The 24947-nt window shown below is 36.7% G+C and overlaps 2 protein-coding genes across 3 annotated transcripts in view; one reads left to right on the plus strand and one right to left on the minus strand.

Moving 5' to 3' along the window:
• The window catches only part of LOC108976255 (calcitonin gene-related peptide type 1 receptor), a gene marked incomplete in the record, with an annotated part of 342301 nt that overhangs the window by 227380 nt on the left and 89974 nt on the right, over positions 1-24947 (minus strand). The window contains 1 exon segment of the mRNA XM_018945214.1: positions 2822-2853.
• LOC108976253 overlaps positions 1033-24947 on the plus strand; it is a 126428-nt gene continuing 102513 nt past the window's right edge. For both annotated transcript variants that reach the window (XM_018945210.1, XM_018945209.1), the window contains exons 1-6: positions 1033-1100; positions 3089-3194; positions 3268-3358; positions 3437-3822; positions 4007-4911; positions 4981-5084. In XM_018945210.1, the coding sequence (XP_018800755.1) occupies positions 1036-1100; positions 3089-3194; positions 3268-3358; positions 3437-3822; positions 4007-4911; positions 4981-5084 (1657 nt within the window). In that variant the 5' untranslated portion in view covers positions 1033-1035. The remainder of the gene's footprint in view (positions 1101-3088; positions 3195-3267; positions 3359-3436; positions 3823-4006; positions 4912-4980; positions 5085-24947) is intronic.

Consider the following 24947-nt stretch of genomic DNA (forward strand, 5'->3'; position numbering starts at 1 on the left):
ATTTTCTAAAAATTTTTAAATTAATTTTTTTTGAAAAAAAACCAAAAACTCAATTCTCAAAAACTTTTTTAAAAGAAATTTTTGCACCCTCACAATTATGCAGCGTGTTTATAAGCTCGATACAAGCTAGGAGGTATGCAGAAAATTTTCAGCTAGATATATGAGAAAACTGAGAATTTAAAAAATATAAATAAGTGTATTTATAAACAGATTGATATGTAAGAAATAAGTTATTTTAAAAAGGTTAACATAAAAATAATTTAAGCGAAATATTCTTTAAAACCCCTACAATTGATACTTATCTACGCATGTATATTTATATTCAAAATGATTAAATCCAAAAATCCGCTGTACAACCCCAACATACCCAACTACATATTATATATATTATTGAACGCTGTGTAACTTTCTTCTCTGTACCCCCGTTTTAACCATATTATGTCAATTATGAAGAGTATATGAATTGAAATCAAAACTGTGTTTCCCTTGTAATTTTTTGTCAATTTTCTTTTCTTTTTTCCAGTTTCTCTGTGTGTAGTAGCCAACCAACTCCAATAAAAAATACTAAGAAATAAAAATATATAGTATATTCACCAAGCTAACTCAAACTATCCACATACCCATACAAAACCCACAAATCAAATATTGTATCGTACCCTACATGTGTTTGTGTATATGTGTGTTTTATATGTGAAATGCGATAGCATTAAACCCTTGTGCGCCAACTATAACTCCAACAACTATATAACAACAAAAAGAGCAGCAGCAAAAGAAACTGGCTGCCAACACAACAACAGCGACGGCTTGCCACAATAAAAGGTATACATTTTTAGCTAGTTGGAAACCCACAAATAAGCGCTTTTCAATTTGCTTTGCATTGGCTTTTTGAGTCGCTTGTCGTTTGTTTTGTTGCCACCGCAAGTTAAGTGAAATCAATCAGTCAAAATTAGTCCGCGTTGCCAACCGACATTGCTGTCGCTGTCGCCATCATCACCGTTGTCGCCGTTGTCATCGCCGACGCCCCAGCTATGCGCCATGTCAAAACTTCGGCATTACAGGTCCATAGATCAGCCCTGCGCCACGACCAACATACGCAAAAAGTTAGTCAGACTATTTAAAGTCAGTAAATTTCAAATCTTCAAAAATTTTAATTTAATTTTTTTTTCACTCTACATCAGTCGTTAAGCTTTCGCTAAGTTTCTAAACTTTACCATAAACTTTGTTCGAAAAAAGCTTTCTAAAGCACTGTTGCATATTTGCGAAAAAGCTTTTCAAGGCCTTTTATCTTTTTAATCTAACCTTTCAGAAATCTTTGCTATGCTTTTGCTTGCTGTACTCGTATATATATTTCCGCTCTTTGCTTGACTTCTTTCGTATACAGCCTATACTTAACACTGTATTATAGCGCTTCTGCCTTAAAATTCTAACACCTATAAATTATTATTTACTTTTTCAAATTAAATAGCTTTATATAACCTTTTTCTTTTTGAATTAAATTTGCTGCTATAAACGTATTTTCTTCAGAGCTTTTAATGATAACTAATACAATACTAACTATTCAAGTTTGCTATAAATTTCACTATATAAATTATATTTATGGTGCTAAAGAACTATAAAACGTTTGTTCTTGTAGTTCGCATCTTTACTTATTATTTTAGAAACATTTATATATGTCATACGGAGAAAAACCAAAAGTTTTGTGGTTGTGAACTTTGCTAAGAAGTTTTACTATCCAAGTTCCAAACCAAAAATGTAAATTAATGGACTTCTTAGACAAACTGAGTATACAATCATAGCAATGACAAAATGGTTCATAATTTTAAAGATTCCGCGCCTTTAGATAGGACTATTAACTCCAGTTGCTCCACTGAAGATAGTTATTGATAAAGAGTAAAAAGAAGTTATAGCACAACAAATTTTAGATACATATTTAGGGTCTCTGATAGATATTGAATACTACTGTTATATGAATATTTTAATCTAAATGGCTTGAGGAGTATTAAGTGTCTGAATTCAAACGCGGATTCATATTCCAACAAGTTTGGTTTCTAATGGGGGTATATTTTTTGACTTAAAGACCCCCGTAGAGGCCTAAAGTGCTTACAATTTCGGTTAGCAATTCAATAACGATTTATTTGATGGATCCGTAGAAGACTTTAGAGTTTTTTTAATGAAAAAATTTACAACATGTTCGAAGAGCAGATTAAATGTAGTTTTTTATAAAAGTTATATTCCCAGTCGAGACACAGAGCTTCGTCCAAACAAACGCAAAAATATTTATATCGAAACAAGTAGATATCATCAATTGGACAGTCGAGAGACAGAGCTTCGTCTTAACAAATACAAAAGTATAATATTTACAAACAAGAAGATAAAATCGATTAGACAGTCGAGAGACAGAGGTTATTACAGAGAAAATATCAGTCTAAAAGCTTTGCCATTCCCTATATGATTCGTTCCAGCAACTATCCAAGTATTATAGTTAACCTCACGAATTGCCTCAATCTTCTTACTATAAGCACAAGCTGTAGATCGCCTCGTTTTAAGCGCTTAGCAACATTTTCCAACTTCCAAAATTTTTATATAACTAGGTAGTATTTCAAAGTTTCACCTAAAATATTACTCTTGTTTAAAGTTTTCACAAAAAATACAAAAGAAGTCATATTTTGAAATTTTTCTATTTTTTTCGATAAATATTTTTCTGTATACTTATGATATTTATCACTTTTCAATCCAAAATATAATTTTTTGAATACTTTTTCTACTATTCAAATTTATCTTTAAAATTTTATATTTTTCTTCGAACTTACCATACTCATATAAAGCGCATGGGTTGCATTTCAAAATTTTATCCTAAAATAAAAAAGAAACAAAAGTTTTAGTAAAACAATTCACATTGTAGAACAAAAATGTTAAAAGTTTGCATGTTTTTGTCTTCCTGAATCTTTTGAAAGTAATACACTAATTTAGTATGTTCTTCGACTACTTTTGCTATTTTCTATGCAAATATATTTACACTCAAACAGACACGCTTTTACTAAGCACACTTCATTGAAATTATACAACTCTCGCTTGGTTATCTTTTTAGGACCATGACAGCGATATGCTTTGTCTGCAACCTGCCCATTTTGTCGCACCAAGTGGGCCTGGTGTGGCAGGGTGGCAATGGCTGGGACGATATGGTCAGAGAGCAGGTGAGTAATAGTAGACACCGTGCTAGAATACTTCCAATTTCTATTTAAATTTGCATACCACACGCACTTTCAGCTGGAGGAGTCTACCATACGACAGCGTTTGGGTGGTCGACGCGACTCTGCGGCACAGATAACCACGCCCCCTAGTACATCACCGCCACCAGGTGAGCTTATACGTCGCACAAGACTTTCAATACCTTAAATTTTTTTTAATTCTTACATTTTCCTCTACCCCGGCACAGGTCTACAGCGTCGTCGGCGCAGTTCACTTGCACAGCTCACCGATATCTTGCGCGAATGGAGCGGTGGTGGCGCTGCCAAGCAGCCAACACAAAGTCAACGCCAAAAGGCCCAACTCAATCGTCGCGAAACCTTAGCTGACCTAGCGCGCAGCCTACCATGGCGCACCTCCACCACCGATGCGTCGACTGGCCCCGGTGGCGGCACCACTTATATAACACCACGCAAACGTCGCGAGTCTAGCGCCGATTCGGGTATACGCAGCATGCGTTCACGTCGTGACTCGAACACGGCCGAGTTTGTGAAGCATTGGAATCGACGTGAGAGCACTGCCGCCGAGGAGCCCATTGTGGTGGTGCCGGTTGTCGTGGAGGGTCCCGGCCGTAGCGTAAGTGTTTGTATGCTGTGGGTTTTCTTTAAAGACTTTGCTCTTTTCCTCTACTTTCATGCTGACCTCTACACTCCATCCTAATATCGCACTTTCTCTTCCTCTTTCCTCCTAACTGACATTTCCCGCCCAACTACCATTTGTTGTGTGTGTGTGTTTACCTTGTGCAAACGCCTAATTGCAGAGCTCGCGTCGCGGCTCGGGTGAAAGTTATCTCTCGAGTCGACGCGACAGCAATATTGGCCGTGCCACTACTCCGCCTCTGCCACCCAAAATCGGTGGCATGACCGCCAAGAAGCGTGATTCGTTAGCTGCACCCGATTTTCCCAACTTCCGTCAAGAGCAACGTCCTTCAACTAGTTCAGCTGGCTCTGATTCAGTACCGTTAATATCTACTACCAACTACAATCAGGTCGATTCTGCTTGTCAAGCATTACCGCCACCAACAATCATTACCAGCTCAGTGACACCGCCGGCCACTAGTCCCACCGCACCGTTGAAGGGACGTCGCGACTCGACTACGCAGTGTGGACGCGTTAATCGTCGCGATTCTAAAGCCGGTATATCACCGGAACGTGCGCCACGCTTGCAACGTCTACAACGGCAAGCAACTGCTTTCGATGAGAGCTGCCTGCCTGGCGGCAGTCGACGTGGCTCACAGCCGGCGCTTAGCCCCGATCCGCCGGAGGATTGCCCGGGTGCGCGCACGTCGCGTCGTGATTCGCTTAGTCCGGACAGTGCATCTCGTGGCGGACGACGTGACTCACGCGCACATCTCTCACCCGATCGCAGTCACGATCGTGACGGCAGTCCACGGCGGCAGACGCTGCGACGACAGAGCTCGTCGGCTGCGCGCAGCTCACGTTCTCCCGATTCGAATAGCTGTTGCTCGTCGCGTGATCCAAGTCCTTGCTCGCGACCACCACCATTGGTGTCGGCGGAGACGAGCTCACGACCGGCAATTCGTAGACAATCGACCACTGAAGAAATTTTGATAGCACGTGGCTTTCGTCGACAATCGACTACAGAGGAAATGATACGTTGCAGAAACTTTCGACGTCAGAGCTCACAAAGCGACGATGTGTGCCGGTGGGTATCAGCAATGACCATAACTAATGTTGAGGTTTCACTGTATAAACTATTATATATTTTTTACAGTTATCGCGGTCGTCGCGATTCAAGCGCACAAATCATTGATGGCACCATCGGCACAATGACGGTGGAGACAACTAGTACTTTTTTCGATTCCAGCACCCAGACCGGTGAGTAGACGTTTAATATTTTTATTTGAAGAAAGCAAGTGTAAAACTTGGTGAGACCATACTCTGTGTAATTGGTCAATAAGGACATATTGTGGCTTATTTCTTAAGTGTGAGGATTTTGATAATGGGTAGTACAGAAAAGGTTCGGCCTCTCATAGTAGTAAATATACGAAAAATACGAAATGGTTTCCGGAAGCTCCCTTTGGTCTTTCGCGAAAACTAGCTGAGTTTCTTGACAAAAAGTTCATAAAACCTTTATGAATAACAATGGCATTTCTCAACAGTGGTCTGATTTTTTTAAGAGACAGAGTCAAGCTAAAATTTTCCTCAAACCTCTTAAGCAGCAGTCAAACATCTGCTTACTTTTCAGAACCGAGAAAAAAGTGGTGTTTTAGACTTCACAGGCGTCCAGGTTATTCGAGCTCTAGATCTTAAACGAAACCTCATAAAAACTAAAAAAGGCTGGTCTGACATTGCGATTATTAGAACCAGCCATCAGATGCTCACTACAAAAATTTTAGTAATCTATTAAGAGACAGAGAAAGGAAATTTTTTTTTTTAAATCTCGTGAGCTCGAATCGAATGTTCAGTAACTTTTTTTTACCATGAAGTCAATAAGTTTGAGGTTTTCAGTGGTATCTAAGTTTCTCCAGATATCAGAAAGTTCATCTCGTCTTTTTGGTTTTCAGGCCTTCAGTTCCAAAGTGCCATAGGTCAAGTAGAAGCAACGTTGCATTTGTTGAAAGACAATTCTTGGGACACTCATGCATGAACTTTCTGTTATGTACAGTACGGTGTATTCCTTCTGACTAGTCAAGACGTCTGTCCTTGACACCAAATGAATGAACGAGATGTAGCAGCCAGGCTTCTCTACCCTTAATTGTTTTTTTGGCAACTTTGTGCTTCTCCCCATCTTTCTCGGCTTCGCTCGATGAAGACATCTCCTGTTGTTCGCCATATAACTAAAACATTTAAGTTAAAATAACAAGTGTCCTTGCAACACTGTTGCACAATCAATTAAAAAGCACAAGGAGTAAGGGTGAGAAAGAGAGAAAGCCAACAAACAAAAAAAAAACATGCACAAAGTTGCATTTCATACAAAGGTAATAAAACTGTTGCAAGCTTCAAAGTGCAATATGCATAACTTTTCCGTTTTTTCATTGCTCCCCTCCGCTCAATACTCGCTCACATCTGCCACGTGCCACATGCTGTACCGATTATTTGTGCATTCGCTATTGCCAGTGGTTGAGGGTATTAAATAAAGTGCGCTGCTCATTCGATGGGTATTTATTGCATGCAATGAGCATTGCAGATGATAATGTACGCTTCAACAGCAATGAGTGTCAATGTTAATTGCTCTGTTACTAAGTGGTAAACTGTTAATTAACGCCTCGCTTGTTTGTTTATTGTAGCAGCAATAAAGGCGCGTGTTGCAGATATATTACCAGTTGCATGAGTGTTCGAGAAAATCTTATAGGTGCGTTTGTAAGTGAAAATTGCTGCATAACTGTTGTTTGCTTTGTAAAGTGTGCATGCCACATAAGAGTTTTTCAAGAGCTTTACACGCAATATGTGGGTCATTATGTTTCGCGGCAGATTTATTGTAATGAATGTAATGAAAAAGCTTGGCAATAAGAACAAGAAAAATTTCAAATTCAGCTGCACCGAAGCTATAACACACTTCACAATAAACAAAGAATCCTAGATGTTTAGTACAAGTTCGCGCTTTTGTTCAATCGGTTTATATCCCAGCTGTATGCTATAGTGGTCTGATCTGAACAATTTCTTTGGCGATTGTACTGCTGCCTTGGACAACGATCTATACCGAATTTCATGAAGATATTTTGATTAATAAAGAAGTTTTCCATACAAGGATTTGATTTGTATGGATCACTTTGTATGGCAACTATATGCTATAGTAGTCCGATCTGAACAATTTCTTTGGCGATAGTACTGCCGCCTTGGACAATAATCTATACCAAATTGCATGAAGATATTTTGATTAATAAACAAGTTTTCCATACAAAAACTATATATTTGTGGATCACTTTGTATGGTAGCAACATCCTAAAGCCGGCCGATATGGTAGCAATGACATTGAGAAATTGTACACGTACAGAAGATTTCATTTTCTTAATCAATTAATTTAATACCAACAGTGCACAATTTGATTGTGAGAACACCATTTTTGGTAACCGATCTATCAGTTATCAGATCAATGATGATAAGCATATCTAATAATCTTAATAATTAATTTTTGATCACGCGTAGTAGTTATACAGATCCGTCAATTCAAATATTTTTTAGCCCAGAATCACTAAAAAGATCACCTCACATAACTACTCCTATTCTACTTCTGTTGTGAGAACATCATTTTTGGCAACCGATCTATCTGGTATCATGTCAAAGCTGATAAGCATCTCTTAATAATTGATTTTTGATCACGCGAAGCAATTATGCAGATTCGTCAGCTCTTAGATTTAGTCCAGAATCACTACAAAAATCACCTCACATTACTATGTATAATATTCTAATGCTACTCTCGCCCCTTGAAGATTGTATAAAGTTTGCCACATTACTACACAATCATTCTCTAGACCAGCATTTATATTAAAAATTGTTTGTCTTTCCTGTCTTGTGAGTAAAATCGCTTCTGAGCCAAACCATGTGCCAGCAAACGGCACAAATAATAATCGGACAATTCAGTGTCTGAGGAATAAAGCGGATAGGGTAGACCTTTCCTTTGGCAACGTGACACTGAGCGTTGTCATGCAGCAGAAAAAATTTTTTAGGCCTCTCCTAGTATTGAGGTCATAAGGAACCCAAGTTCCTTTTTTCTGAATCATTTCCAGTGCATGTAGTCGTTTTGAAATGGCTTAGTGAGTGACTCCCAATGCTGAAACAAGATCTTCTTCGTTTGATTGAACGTTTTTGGCCTTCCTTAGTATGATTGATTGAGAACCATTTTTACTTTAGTAATCATCGGATAATTTGTAATCCCTCTCTAAATCCGCTTTTTGATGGTCCGTTTAAGAAGATCTGCACTTAATATCAATAAATATTTTTAAGACTTTACTTTGATAAATTAAAAATTAAGAAAACAAAGAAAACTGTAATTTGCTCCATACTTTCATATACAGCTTTATATTTTTATGGCTGAGAGTACAGTTACTACTATTTGTGAAGCTTTCAAGCTTTTCAAGTTTTCAGCTTTTCAAAGCTTTTTTAACAGCTTTCACAGTGACATCTATGCTCAGAAACACACAGGAAAACTTATTTTCCTCGATGAAAACCACAATAAGCTGTCAGCAATTGCAGTTTGGTCTTTGACCCGCTAAGCTTTGACTCTTTTACACCTGAACAACACTTTTTTGGCTCTCGGTTTACAAGTTACTACAGGTGTTGTCAAGATGGCAGGATAGATATTGTTGTATAAGCGTGTGCTTTTTGGTTGCATGGGGTTTATGGGGGGCATATGACAGCAGCAGCTGATGTTTGCGGGCAGGAGCGAGTACAAGTGCGGCGCTCAAATATTTGATATGAGAAAATTGAGAGCACCAAGCACAATGGAATACGCTCTCTGCAAGTGTGAGAACGGTGAGCGTGCTACTGTGACAGTTAGGAGGCTCGCCACTGACATTTAACTGTCGAGAGGATATTAGCGCATTTGACATTTGGCCACAAATACAGCGCCAAATGATTTTGACATTTGTGGAGAAAGTTGTCGTGCGCGCTCTTGCTATGTTGACAGTTGAGCGCGCAGACGATGACAAGTGAAAGCGTGTAGGCGTCGACTACAAATGTATTGTTGGTTGGTGTTCGCTGCGCTGCGTTTAGGCACATGTGTTAGTGCAGCGTACACGTACACGCATTTGATTACAAGTGTGCGCGTGTCCTTCTCAAGCGCTTCAAGCATAAATTGTTGTTGCCTTTTGGCTTTCTATTGTGGTTGACGCTGACGCTGTTGTTGCCTGCGCTGCTGCAAGCGCCAGTGCTGCTGATTTTCAACTCTGCTGTCAGCGCGCTGGTTGCTCTTGGCACCATTAACACACTTTCCTGCAACAGCGCAAGGATTCGGAATTTTAGTTTATGTTGAAACGCGAACGCGACGCGTCGGTGGCGCAAACAACGGTAGAAAGTGAAAACTCTAAGCCAAGCAGTTGAGTTTCTGACACAGAGTTTGCAAGAAATTGTAGAAATTTGTATTAAAAAAAAATGTTTAAATCAACATTTACAGTGAAACGTGCAACGAATTGTTATTGAATACTTGCAACAACGAGCGCGTTCACGGTAGGCGCTACATATGGGCGCCAAAAGAAATGGCGAGCACGCCTTAAAGTATACAACACTTCGCTTGCTCTTAGCCAAAGTTTATTAAGTGCGATTTGTGTTTTTATTGTTCTCGCCACTTATTGTTGCAAGGTGTGCGCTGGCACCTGTGACGTCCATGCAGAGCAGCAGTAGCAGCAACAGCGCTGCCGCTAACGACATGCTGCCGCAAGCAGCTGAAAAGTGCGAAAAATCATTGTGCACGCCTGAAAGTATGCAGCGCACAGGTAATACACATAAGCATGAGCATAAAAGTGTAAGCGACGGTTATTGCAAAATATTTTGTGCATAAAATTGCGTAAATAGTGCAAAAAAAAATTTAGAGAAATAGCGGCGCAGCAAAAGGTTTTGACGACAGTGTGTGTATTGGTGAATGGCAATATTTGTATACAGCTGCCAATGGCGTTGTAGTTTGCATTTTGAACAAAAAATACAAACTAAATGTAAAAACGACAAAAACTGTAGTCTATCTTCAGGCCCAACACGCCCACGCGTTCTCTTTTGGCATAAAACAGACTTGTAAATAGTTACAAAAAAGACAGTGATAGCCTAAAATATTAATTAAGCGTGCAAAAATGTATGTGCAACAAAAAACAGCAAAAGCGCTCAAAAAATTAGTTTTTAAATGCGAAATAGCTGAGAGTGAAGTTGTCTTAAATGCAAAACCTATAAAGTTTAAGTAAATAATTTATATCTGAACCACCATTTGAGCGCTCTAACAACAAAAGCAACCATAAATTGTAAAGAAAATTTTGTTTAAAGCAGTGAATGCGCACAAGTTTAACAACAACAATAATATACCGCCCATTAAAGGTGAGCCGAGCATTTGTTTAGCACCACCAATAAAAAGAAAAACACCACTGTGTATGCTTGGAACAAATTGTTGCATGCTTGCACGCAAATAAATGTGAGCGCGTCAGCCTGTGCATGTGTATGGCTCGAGCGGGCGCTGCAACGCGTAAAAAAGAAATGAATGAACGCGCGCTCATTTATGTGTTAGTTTCTATGCATTCTATTATAATTTCATCATCTAAACTCATATATGCACCAGCGCAAATCACTGACGCTGAACAACGACCACAAGCCGTCAATTAATCGTGTCGCCAGCCCAAGGCTATGCAGCCGCCACCCGCGCTGCCGCGTCACAAGCAGCGCGCTCTGATTGCAGACCGCGCGCGGCATGCACCAGTGCGGCGTAACCACTACACGCGCCATAAATGTCATAGCCAAAAGCCAAGAAGGCAATGCATATCAAGCGGCCGACATTGGTGCGCCTTCAAAACAACTGCCAGCCATTGTTGCCAAACACCCCAGTAGCGCTCAGCGTGCGCTGCGCTTCTCCCTTCTAACTCATCAAAAGCGATTGCATGCTGCTTCGTTGTTGCGCTTGTGGTGTGTGGCATTCTTATGGCGCGCTATGCATTTCTCGTTGTGCGCACGCACATGCAACAGTTTGTTGCATGCCACCACAGACTTGCAACCACACACGTCTGTGTCTGTTTTTTTGTCTTAGTATGCATGCTGTATTGATAATTAAAGAAATGTTGCTTGGCTGTGATTGTGTTTTGTGGTTTTTCTAGTTCATTTCTGTATTTTTTTTTTTTTTTTTTTTTTTTTTTTTTTTTTTTTTTTTTTTTTTTTTTTTTTTTTTTTTTTTTTTTTTGTATTTCTCACTTGGCAATCATTTCACGATAGAAGGCGTAACACGTAACAGATTTTGATGCAAAACATAATATGTAGTATTATATAAATTCAGTGATGGCCATATCAAGACGGACAGAGCAGATAGAAACAGTTTAAGGGCTTCCCAATACTCAAGAAATGAAATGGTAGCAAATCGAACCTTCCGGATTATCCCTAATAGCAACAAAAATATTTATAAAGACACTGAGCACTTAACAAAATACTAGAGGATTGGATGGCAAATATTTTCTGGAATCCCAAGAAGCACTGACAGATAAACTCTTCAAACTCTTTCCAAATTCAACCCTATATAATATCTGAAAGGATTTTCTTGCAAAATGAGCTACCGGATAACTCTATATAGTAAAAAAAAAACCACCATAATAAATGTTCAGCTAAAATTTCGGACAAAAACACACTTACGGATAATTGGTTTAACTTAATAAATTTTATATTATGGATCAGATTTCTAATTATAACCATATTTGACCCACCGGACAATTTCTTACGTCTTGTAGACTCAAAAAAATACTCTCGGATAATTACCCAGCGACTTAAATACCCGCACTAAAATAATTAAACGGTCGGGTAATAATAATTGACCTTATGTGATTATCTTGCCCAAAAATGTAACGCTGGAAAACCTGTAATAGTAAATTAACTTCCGGATAATTCTGTTTAGTCAAAGAAAACCCAAAGTGAGTTTTCTTATAAAACATCGATCTAAAATACCCGCGCTGTAATTAATTACATTTTATAAGCATGATTTAACTGATCAGATATCTAAATAAAACGATATTTGCCTTTCTGGATAATTTCTAATCTATTGTGAGACCCAAGCATACTCTCCGATAATCCTAAGGTCATTGTAGGCTCAAAATTCAACGACGGATAATATCTCAGTAAATTTAAGTTCGTTTCTGTAAGCGGTCGGCTAACAATATTCTGACCGCATGTGATTATGCGGCCCAATAATGTAACGCTGGAAAATATCTAAAAAGATTTCCTTAGTAAGTGAACCTCCGGATAATTCTGTATAGTCAAAGAAAACTCAAAGTAAGTTTTCGTATGAAACGTCGAACTAAAATACCCGCACTGTAATTAATTACGTTTTATAAGCATGATTTAACTAATCAGACGTCCAAATAAAACCATATTTAGATTTCCGGATAATTTATAGCTCATTACAAAGCCCTCAGTTAATATCATAGGGCAGTGTGGTGTCGAAATTTAACGCTGGATAATCTCCTAGTAAAGTTAAACTAATAAATATGCCGTCGGATAATCATATACTGAAGCTATTATATTATCAGGCCCATAAATTTAACGCTAGTCTGTAAGTAGATTTTCTTACTAACCGAGCTTCGTGCTAATTATAAAAGATCACAAAATTAATTTTCTGATAAAATATCAGAATAACAGAAATAGTATATGCATCCCCATAGTAAAAAAAATTTTTTTTTGATAACACTTTAATTTTGAGTGATATAAAACGAGCGGTGTTGTTGTAAAAGCTTTGATTTATTTATCCGATCTCTCAAAGCTATTTTGTTTACTCCAGCAGATAATTGCTTCTATCTTTGTAGCTAATCTGACACCTTATCATATAGCATAACAATACCGGATAATTCCTCCTTAGTTTTTTGCCATAAAATATACTAGCGGACTAACTCTTTGGAGAATTTGGTCCCATAAAGTACTACGTGATAATCTTTCTGGAGAATTTGAGCTTCAAATGAACTAACAGATCATCCGTCTGGACAATATGAGCTCCATGAAAGACAAACTGATGGTTTGGGGTTGATAGATGAGCTGCCGGATAAACCTAAAGAGTTACAGGAGACAAAAGCAGGTTTCCGGATAACATTTTGGCTTCATTAGGACCTAAATCGGCTCGTATATTAATTTTAAAAATGAAGCTAGAAAATATTTTTTAAGATTTCAAGCGCCGTTTGGACCGATTATTTACCCATATGACATTTCATACACCCAGTCTTGAGGTTTGTTGGAAAGCAACATTTTTCTCCACTAACTTCAACCGTACGCTATTAAGATTGAAATATTCGAAATACCCTAGTGCCTGCAAGATTTATTTTCTTTCTTTAGCGTCTGGCTAAAACCCACACTTCTTTAGAAAATAAGAGACGACAAAACCTATATCCCACAGATTACTCATCACCCATTCTAATACTCACACGCACGCACACACGCAACACATGAATTTCCAATTATTTTGCTACAAATATTTTTATACCCTACATATGTTTCTTAATACTTAATAAACAATATAAGCAAAGCCTTAAGAATGAACATAAAATTGCTGTTTGGAAATTGCATGAAAAATGCATAAAAATCACAAACGACGCCTTTGTGCAGTTGCTGATGTGGTTGTGAAAAAGTATTGCATATCTCCAGGCGTACATATGATTTTATTGAAACACATTAAGGCGTGATGTTTGTTGTGAGTGGAAAGCAAAAAAAATCCATTAAAAGATACGTTATATTTATGCATATATGTATATGTACATGTGTATGCATATTTTTACGTGGCCTAGGCATATGTATGTGTGTAGCTTGAAAAATCAACGGCGTTGAAGCATCAATTATGCATTGTATCTAATCAAAAAGCGCAGCAAAATTAATGCTGGTGCGGGAGGTTAGTACAAGGCAAAGGAATGGAAGCGTATATATTATATGAAGAAGGGAAGATGTAATTCGTTAAACATATAAAAGAACAATTGTGTTGCTAAAAAAAAAGGAGGCATATCAAAAAAGAAGTAAACAAAAACAAACGAAGAAAACAAAAAGATAGTGGAAAAATTAACAAAAAAATGTATACAAAAGCGAAAATATTAAGACAAAATCGAAAAAAGCAGCGAAAATTAAAACACTCCTTAACGTATGCTTCAAATTTTACCTTACAACAGATACACGATTGCTCCTCACTACCGCTGATTCCAATTGCTGCAATTTTGTTATAGATTTTACAAACATATCTGTGCTAATACCATTTATACATATGCTCCCCATTACCACACTTTTTCTAACTTAATTTCAACATTCTTAAACTGCTGTATAACAGCGTCCTCTATCGACTGCACAATGCTGACCGAAAATACTTGACATGTCTCGGTTTTTAATTAAAATTCGCAGTGTCAAAAGGTGTTGTCGAATCCATGAATTGATATGACTAGAACTTGTAGGTATGTGTTGGAAGCAAATGTCGTATGAGCCCAAAAAATTTACTCTACGTTTGCTTTTGAACTGTTGCAGAAGGAACATGCAAAATGGAAAAAAAATATTGAGAACAGTAAAAAGTATAATTTTAAATTTTTTTAAATGTCCCAGAAGACGTTCGTAAAAGTACGAGGTGAGAAAATAGTGATTTTTTATAGTACAGTCTCATCTGGGAAACTCGAGACAGCTTGGTCATTCGGATCGCTAGATCGAAAGATGTTTTAATTAACCTTCCGGAGCGTATTTTTGTAGCTCAGAGGTTGTTTAAAGATCGGCCACGATCTTTTAAGATCTTAAAAGCCGAAAGGGGATGCATTCCAAGTTCCAACATGAATCTACATAGCCATTTTGCCTAGTCAACTGATTACTGCTGTCCACAGAATATTTTCTTAATGGAATATTGGCTAGGTTTCAATGGAGCTCTGCATTAGCCGTTAGAAAAACTCTGTATTATCGACCAGAAAAACTTCTCAAATATCAAAAATTACCGAATTGTCGCTGATACTTCAAAATATATTAGGACTTGCTAAAAGGCAACCAATTGAAAAAATCGAAGAGAGTGTGGTTTTCAGGAGCATTTTGCAAGAATTGGTTGTCGAAATGAGGGCACTATACAAACGAATCTAGTGAGATCCTCACAAGGTCTGGTGTGTTATACATGAGTACCTGCTGACGATAGCCATATCCCAAGGCGCTAAAAAGCAAAGCGGATAAGGGCTCTTAAAATGCTAATTTTCGGTACCAATTGGCAGTGTGGTATGGACACATTAACCGCCACCAGTTGCAATACACCTTCACATTCAACTGACTCTTCCCGCATTTGGGTTTAACCACAACCACCACGATAGTCTCGGAGGGACCAGTCCGCATGAGAGAAAAATCCTTACAGCTAAACCACACTAGAGCACGGTAGTTGGTCCATAAAAATATTTTTCAATAATTTATTTGTCAGACGGATTAAATTGTAGCTTCTGCCAGTGAAGTGATCTAAAGGAACAACCACAACAAAATGGACTTTGATCTACGTGGGTATTCTTGCCGGGCTGTGGATCCGTTCCCAGACCTCAAAGCGACTCCACTTTGAACCGAATTTTCAGTTTCCCTCAATGACATCCACTCATTCCAAGTTTGTTATGTGAGTTCAAGCTAAGTATTATATTATTTCAATATTATGAACTTCAAATGCCTCTTCATCTGTAGGAATCTCAACTAATGTTTCGAATTGTAGTTTATTTCTGAGGGAAGCTAGAAATAGAAGTCAAAATGCATTTTCTTGATTTTTGATCGTCTGATACGACAGGAATGCCTTACGAAGGGCAAACTCTCGCTCGATGTCCTAAAAGGATGTAGTTATAGTAAGATCAATATCAAAATAACTTGAGCTTGGTTGAGTTGGTTTATTGAAATATTTTTTTCACAATTATTTTCTAACTGCCTTAATGGATTCGATTTTAGCTACTTCTAAGAGAATTCTCTAAAGGAATATTTGCAAAAATGCATAGATATTAGAGTTTGGCTAACTTATGTTTGTAAGGATATCTAGTAAATAGTTTTGAGCTCGGACCATATTAAAAGTATATCTACAGTACATATTTGCTCGCTGAAAGAACATGTCTGTTCCTTTCAAGCTTTAAGAGCTTAAACGTTTTCGGCTAAAACCTTTACCGTAAGGCTATTTAAGGTTCAGCCAAACCTAATCCAAGTGGTATTCTCTGTGAATGAACAGAATTTCTCGCCTTTCGTTTAGCCAAACTGATTTAAGCTCTCAACTGCTAAAAAGCTACATCATATTCACCAGCCATAATCCTCGGCGCTGAGCTCCGTTGGCTTTCACAAGTCAATTAGATTAGCTCTGAGCTCAACTCGCAAGCAAATGCATTGTCGCTATGTAAAGGCGTCGACATACTGCAGCATGCTGCGAGCAAGCTAATTGCAAGTATCTAAACAATTTGCGTTGGCACGTTGCCGTCACAACGCCCAAAAGTATGCCACAGCGATACGCACACAAACAGTCAGCGGAGCACTGCAGTGCAATGAATTTGGCAGCAGAGACGTTTGACTTGCAAGCCAAATCAAATTTACATTGGCAGCCAAGCGATCACGCAGGCGGCGAGGCACTCGCCGTCGAGTGGGAGAACATAAAGTACGACGAAGAGGAGCAGCACTACACTCTGCTCAGTTGCAAGCAACTTAGTACTTCCACTGGCGTTGCGCACTGCTTGCCGCCACACAAATTGGCAACTTTTCAATTACAATCGTGTGGTAAATGTAGCGGAAGTTCAGCAACAGTACCCGCAGACTTGTATTTGGCTGTGTGTGTGTGTGTGTTTGTGTATGACTATGCAGAGGCGGTGTGCAGCCTTGCGTGGCGTAATCAACAATTGACTCGACGGAGGCTTTACTGAATTACTGCCACTTGAAGAGGTGTCAAAGTGTGACAGCGGTATGCGCCGTTGAATCGAACAGTACATATAACCGTTAGCTTAGTGGTGTGGCGTGCCGAAAGTGGGCGTATAAAGTTGCGTGCAAACTTAAAATGCAATTTTCGGCATGTTGCAAGCATTGTGTTGTGGCAGTAGCGCAGTAAAGAGTTTTGGCATTGTTGTTGTTGTTATTTGGCATTTTTGTTATTGTGATCATTTCTGTTGTACTTGCATCATTCATGAATAAAACCAAAAGCAGTCGGAGCCGCTCTTTCAACAATTAACTTAATGTGATTTTTATATTAGCGCCTAAAGGTATACTAAGCATATTCTACATATGCAAAATTAAGCACATTGAAGTGCCCAGACCTCTATTAATAAATTTAGACAGTTTTCTAAGTCTCAATATAACCTTATACATGTGGTATATTATTTAGCGCCTTAGGGTAGGCAATAATTTTTATCACACCCCACAAATTACATCAAATAAGCTTTAAACAACCATTGGCAACCTTCACTAAACTACAAAAATATCAAGACTTTTACACACTTTACACTTTTACATTTTAAGTCACGAATTTTAAGTCCGAAAACTAACTATTATTTTACTGCCGATTAATAAATTTTCAACCTGAACTTTTCTAATCCAATAAATCCTAAAAGTATGCATTTGAGTTCGCATTTTCCCTAATTTACTTTACTAAAGATTATCAACTATAATGAAAAATCGAATGACTTTACTACAGTCAACAATTTACTGAAACTAGTGCAGAGCCGTTAAGTATGCTCGCTGAAAATTTCAAGTGCGTTTGCGTGCGTAAGTGTTAACCGCTTTACTCTCTGTGCTCATTTGTATTTAATGAGCGCAAACAAACATTGAAAATCGTGCGGACCGAAATAGTTACAAAAATTGCCCGAAAGTATGCAAAGTTTTTGCAATTCAACCAAAAGTAAGGATGTTTCAAAAATTTCAATGTATTTGAACTGATGAGTAAAATACTGTGTCTATTTTATACGTACAACAGCTAAAAGTATGCAATATAAACTGTTTTCTGTACAGAATTTTATTGATGTGTTTTGGTTCTACATACACCATTCAACATAATCCTGCTAATGGGTGTTTAACATTTACGCCGAACTGGCAAATATATCCGTTAAAATCAAAGAAATAATAATTTATTAAGGAGCACCTAAATGTAGGCAACACTTAATTATATTTGAACACAGTTTTTTACGTTTAAGTAAACTACTCGACTAACTTTTGAGTACTTCTACCCTTAGTTTAGTTATAATTAGTCAGTCTGCGCTCAGAACTATGCAACATTTGTTTTATTTGAATTAATATGCATTGAAATGGAAAACTAACTTTTAGCTAAATGCTTTTTCAAATTGAATCGTTGGTGCATCTATTTAAATAAGTAAAATTAAAAATCAAAATTCGAAATTAAAGCACTCACATCTCAGCAACGCCTGAGTGCGTGCAGTAAGGAAAATATATTTTCTAAAAGATATTTCGATAAAGTCTAGCGCCTGTGGAATACAATTTAAAATCCCATTTGCAAATTCTTGGAATAATGCATTACAGCCCCTAAAAGCATACTGAAATACGAAGCTAAACTGATGAACATATCGAATACTGTAAACAAAAAGCGGCACACATGTGCGTACTACAATTTTTCTGAAAGTATTATCTTTGTTTTTGATTTTTGGAATGTGAAATATTTACATATTTCAATACAGTTCTGTGAAGCAGTATGCGTTTCTCAAACACTTTGCACATCGTATTACAAATTTTGTTTTATTTAACAAAAATTCATGTGAAAAATCGTTATTGGGCTTGCCAAATGAGATTATGTCAACAGCAGGCTTGTATATTGTGGTGCGCCTAAAAGTTGATAAAGAAGTAATGCTGATATTGTGGTTGATACAGTAGCTTGTATGTTGATAGACAAGAAAATATCACAAAATATGCAAATGTTATATATATTTACAATTTTATATACATTTACTAAATCAAGTCAATGCGCCTAATTTTTGGCAACTTGAAAAGTACTGACTGCTGCAAATGTCAGTACTGTACAAGTGTGCGGCAATTATTTGCATAAAATCGAGAATAAAATAAATAAAACTATTAAAATATGATATTTGTTTGACAAAGAAGTCGATATGCCTAAAAGTAGGCAACATTTGTCAAAGATGTAGGCAATATTGAATTTTTTGTAGTATTCAATTAAGTTTGCACATTTGAAATATATTTTAATTTTTATTACAAGTAGCACTAGTATGACAAAAAATAAAGTGCCGCAAAGTATGCTTTCAAATATTGGCTTTGAGCGAAATGTTGGTGTTCTTGAAATAGTTAGTGAAATATCAGCTACTTCTTATTTATTTGTATAGCATACACATATGTAGTGCAATTGTTTACAAAAGAAAAAATATTACCGTCGCCGAAAAGTATGTTTGCTTAACGGTGACACACGTTAGTCAAGCAGTTATTTACCCATTACCATACTTAATTAAAGCAACTGTTAGGTTATTCAAATAATTACTAACTAAACGGTACGCAAATCAAATAAAGCGCCCGAAAGTATATTATGCATTGCTTAAATATTCCACGGTGCATTAAATACACAGGCCGTTGGTAAACCTAAATAATATCTTAATTAATAAAAATATTTATTGGAGCCTCATGGCAAAGAAAAACAATTAATATTTATTTATGTGCGCCCAAACGTATGCTACATGTTTCTAATTTATTATGGCTCTACGCTACCAGCAAGTGGCAATTTGTATTATTGCATTCAATAAAATTTATAGACCGCAGACATGAGGCATGCAGACAAGTGAATACATGTGTGGCATACTTTGCGGCTTCCAGAGTATTTTCATAGTAATTTATGGCACAATATGTGCAATCATTAGAAAAAAACGAAAACTCGCAAATAATAGAGTGTTAACTCCAACATAGCGCACTTTGTATTCTACTTATTTATTGCACTATAAACATCTGGCATATTTACCAAAAATATGCCGAAAAGTATGCACACAAATCGTTTGCGTATTTCAGCAGCATTCCAATGTCATAGCAAACGCGCGCGTGTATGCCCACGAGAGCCTTTATTCCCGATTAAATGCTTGTTAATTGACACCACTGCGGCATTGCCTACATTTAAGCGCACGCAGAATGCTTGCGGAAGCCATAACCAACAGTTGCGCGCTTGTGGATTTGCGGTCTCATTTGGCAAATGTTACATATCCTGCCAATGGCGCACGCATGCACACGCACACATTTTGCTTGCCACCACAGCAATCGCCAAAAGTAGCACAGCAGCAGGCGTGGCAAGTACACATTGCGTGCAGCTGCAGTGCGCCTGCAGTCATGGCGGCAATTCAATTGAATGCTACTAAATAGACGCCAGCAATTCGATAAAGTGTGAAATTAACCAAATTATTTACACATCTGCAATGTGAGTTAATTCGATACAAGCTCGCGGCACACATTTAGGCACTTGACGGTTTTGCATATGCATAATTATGCAATGCAACTGTGACATGGTTAAATGGCAGATGTTTCAGCGTACGACCGCAAAGTTTTGCGGTTTTGTGATCGAACAAACAAATTTGTATCTAGTATTTGTATGAATTGCCTAAAACTATGCAAATATATGCAAAATTTGTTATTGTTTACAGTAGTAGGTTAGAGATTTTATATGCAGACAGGTTGGTTGACGTTAGAAGCGGCGTATTTATTTTCCAAACCAACTGCCGCTAATTAATTGTTAATTTATTTGCACAATTTAGGTGTGTCAGCAAATAGAATTATCAAATTATGTATATGCTAATGGAATTTACATGAACATGGTTTAAAAATTGATTAAATTGAAGTATCTAAATGCTGATTATTAAATATTAATTTTTTAAATATAGTTTTGCATTGTTTGTGGCGCAGGGTAAAAACTTTCACCAATGTATGTATAATTTAATAAAGTTTGGCTGAACGTCGCAAATTAAATTTTACGGAAAAACCGCACGTCAAAACAAAGTTATATAAACCAGCACGCCTAACTTTTGGCGTTAATTCGTATTTCTTTTAGCAAACGTTTTTCTCAGCATATATGTACCTAGTTTTTATCTTTTGTTAGTTTTAGAAAACTATAGTTTTAAACCTATAGAAACTACTAACTATGTATTCTTATAGCCTTCTTTTAGGAGCAATACAGGTTTAAACTTTTATTTAGCACGCAATGCTCTAAAAAATATTGCATTTTACATAAAATATACTTGTCAATTAAATGTACTTTATGCCAATTTGCCGAAATTGAAAATATGGCTGAACTTGGTCTACTTTTAGGCAAAATAACAGTTTTTTATATTATGTCCTTAATTAGTATATTTATTGAATATATATTTTGCAAAATTTGTAGTTATTCAAAAAAAAAAAGTGAAAAGTGTATAAGTAGTAAATGAAATTGTGTAAGCAACTTTGAGGCGTAATTTAATCACTCTTACTTTTATGCTGAGTATGAAAACTGCATACTATTTACTTGCTCTTTGAATTGTACTTTAGTACATATTAATAATTTTAATGAATCAAACGAAAAAAATATTTCTGTTGCATATATTTAGGCATTGTTGTAGAAATATTCCCTTTCAGAGAAAATTAAATGACTTGGACTATTAGTAAAAACCATATTATGTAATTAATGAAGTAGTTTTTTCTTCAGGCATCATTCTAATTAAATTAGCATATATCACTTTTGTTTACGTACGATTTTCATTAAAATAAAAGAAATTATAGCACATTTTTAGGCATATTATTTTAGAAAATTTGCATTTTCAGAGAATTGACATAAGTAACCTGCTATAACTATTATATATTAATATGAACAAAGGATATAGAATTTAAAGTACTAAAATTTCGTTGTACACTTCTGGGAGCTCGGGGTTAATTTATTGAGTTTACGGAGAAAAAAAAGCAACCGGCAAAAAGAATTTATATATACCGACTATTAATGATAATAAATGATGCATGCGCAATTTTCAATTTATATTGCATACTTTTGGGATTTCATGATAAAATTTAACCGCCGCCACTGTTTGTGCTATCTGTTGTATTTAGCATAAATTCAAAAGAGCGTTGAAATTGGTTGTTCCCATAAATACCAACCAAATCGCCAACAATTAACGGCAGAAACATGGACTCATGAGAATAAGCGAGCATACGAGTTGAAATTTTCGGCAAAACAAATTGACCTTTGTGCAGATACTTTTTCAGTTTTATACTTCAATTTCAACTCATATCGGCAATTTTGGTTTCTCTACTTTGAACCCAATAGTTTGTTGAACTTTGTTTGGCTATCCTTGGTCCTTGATCCTTGTCATCAGATTACATTGCAATTTGACTTTTAGTATTCTCCAAAAGCTGACTGATGACAGCTTATTTGTTGGCCTATAGGCTCAGAGTGACACAAAAGGACAAAGAGTGGTGTACAGCTAAGACCTGTCGACTACTCTCGCACGTCTTTATAGAAGGCGAACGCCTGTAACTATGCTACGCACCAAATGACCTGTCAAATTGTTGTTAAACAAGAAAAATTATGTGCGCACATATATACAACCGCACCATAAAATTAACTAATAACTCGCAGATGCTTATGCAACTCCTGCGTGTATGCTACGAATAGGACTTAGTATATACGAAACTGGACGTCAACTAGGCTTAGCGAATGCCGCGCGAATAGGGCGACACACAAAATTGGTAGTAAATTCATACATATTTCCCTCGGTATGCACGGTCAGCGCCGCTAGATAGGCAACGCTAGGTTATCGCCCTTTACTTGTGCGTTGTACAACTTAATTAAATTTCTTGGTGACATAGTAATTCACCTGAACCGACCTGATAAATGACGCACGAAACTATGTGAGAAATTTTCTACCGTATTACGGCTAGTATGCACGTTAGCGTAGTCCTTTTGTAGCGGATATATATAGTAGGCGTACGTTATCAGCGCTTTCATCGCCACAAAAAACGTTAGGACATTTTGCTTAGTTGAGAGACGGTTTTCAATATAGATATTTTTTTATATACTTTAATAAGAGTATTGGACTTGTGGAATACTTAACGGTTTTTACGACAACGTATAGGCTACAAACATATGTGCTCTTCATTTAACTACTACTTGTCGGTTGTTGTGCTACATTTTTGTATCGAAAATTTTTCTAAAATAATTTTGAAGGTATCGTGCGGAAGGCAATACATTTGTAAATTAGAAAACGTAAACTTTTAAGCGTACACATTTGAAATTTTTCCTTAAACCTTACGGTGAAGCCATTTAACGCCTTAGGATAGGCCTCTATTTGGCACACACACATACATTTTCTGATTTGTTTTATGATATACAAGATTTAAACTGTACGACTAGCTACTTCTGCGCGCATGTACGCCGTTTCATGCCATGCACTAAGCGCCTCTGGTTAGGCAACACAATTTTTTAATAAAATAAATGCTTGAGCTGCAAAAATACACCAAAACACTCAACCAACTTAAAAAATCTAATGGTCGTACTACGAACCCTAAAAAAGTGTTGAAAACTTGTTGAAACACTTGATTCCACAAAAGCGCCTTTGGCTAGGCAACAATTTTGATAATAACTTTTATAACTCTTTGTGTGTATATGTTTTTTTTTAACAATGGTTATAGCAGCACTGTATGTATTTACATTTACATTTTCAGGTATAACGAAATAAATAAAAAATACTAAATTTTAGCTTAATTCAACTCACAACTACAGCTAGCGTCTACAAATGAATGCTACATTTTAGGTTTCTGAAATGCGCCTAGCGATAGGCCATGATTTTTTTCTTAAATTATGTTTTTTTTATGTCAGCTTTGCAAAGCAGTTGAAGCGAATTTAACGATATTCTCAAGCAGACAAGGAAATCAAACTAAAAAAAAATATATAATAATTTTTTTTACCAAAAAATTTGGTCTATAGATAGACGAAAGTTGTTTTTATTACCATTATATGATTTGAAGTCTTAAGTGCATCAGTTTTACAACTCGTTGGATTTTACGAGCTTCCAAATAAAACCATTTGGGCGTTACAACGTAATAGCGCCTGGAGGAAGGCAATATTCTTTATTTCTTTTTTAAGTTTTGGTAGTTTTGAAAGCTTACATTGCCATATATTTAAATTTGTTAGTGAATTTTGCGTATTTTCTTTCAAATATATTCAGAAAATAGTTATAATATTTTTTTTGGAATTTATAATTTATTTAATTTTTTTTAATCTTGCCTAGAAGCATGCATATCAAAGCTACCGATATATGATTCATCAACGTTTTATGGCATTTTTTCGCCCCAGAATTTCATCAAAGCTCTTGGTGTACGAAAAAATAAACAAAACGCCTTTGGATATGCAACGAATTTGTGTTCTTCGATTTTACGAATTTTTAGTGAGTCCTACTCACTTATGTGCTTTTGGACTGAGTCAGCCTATACAGCAATTGACTTTTATGAGTTTTTTACTGCTGTTTGTCAGCTCTAAAGCACAAATTCACACCTGAAAGAGATATTGGTCAATATTGCAGAGTAGAATTTGATCAATTTACAAGACTTCTTTATATTTTCTTACATTCAGTGCATGCCTCAACTATATGAAATACCAATATTGAAGTGAGAGTGCTGTTTATTATTTAATGATTTACTTCATTTCAATTTAACATTACTTATTTGCTGCTTCTCTTCACAACATTTTTTATGAAATTGTTTTTGTGTACTCCTTACTTGACGTTCTGCCACAGCATTGTTTTACTGTCAAATAAATTTCAAATATTGACAGCTGTCATTTGGTTTGTATTATATTTATTTAGTGTGTTGTTACAAAGATGCTGACGCAATCCAGAAAGAGAGAGGAGAGAGCGCAAGCCGACTATAGCTCAGCCTTTGCCTTTACTTTTCACTTTTTATGGGCTTCCTTTGACTTACTGACTCGCATACCTGCCAGACATCGAGTGCGCATTGTGATATTAAACAGACAAACAAGGGCATTAAATGTGCCCGAATATACACTTGTGCTCACATAATTAAGCCACTGCATAGCAAAMMYWCGTTTCTGAAAATAAATTCACCGAATTAGCTTTTCATTTGTATAACGGTATGCAAAAAAGTTCCGTTATATGTTAGGAAGTT

This window comes from Bactrocera latifrons, unplaced genomic scaffold (genome assembly GCF_001853355.1).
Source record: "Bactrocera latifrons isolate USDA-ARS-PBARC rearing strain unplaced genomic scaffold, ASM185335v1 scaffold_74, whole genome shotgun sequence".
Lineage (NCBI taxonomy): Eukaryota > Metazoa > Arthropoda > Insecta > Diptera > Tephritidae > Bactrocera > Bactrocera latifrons.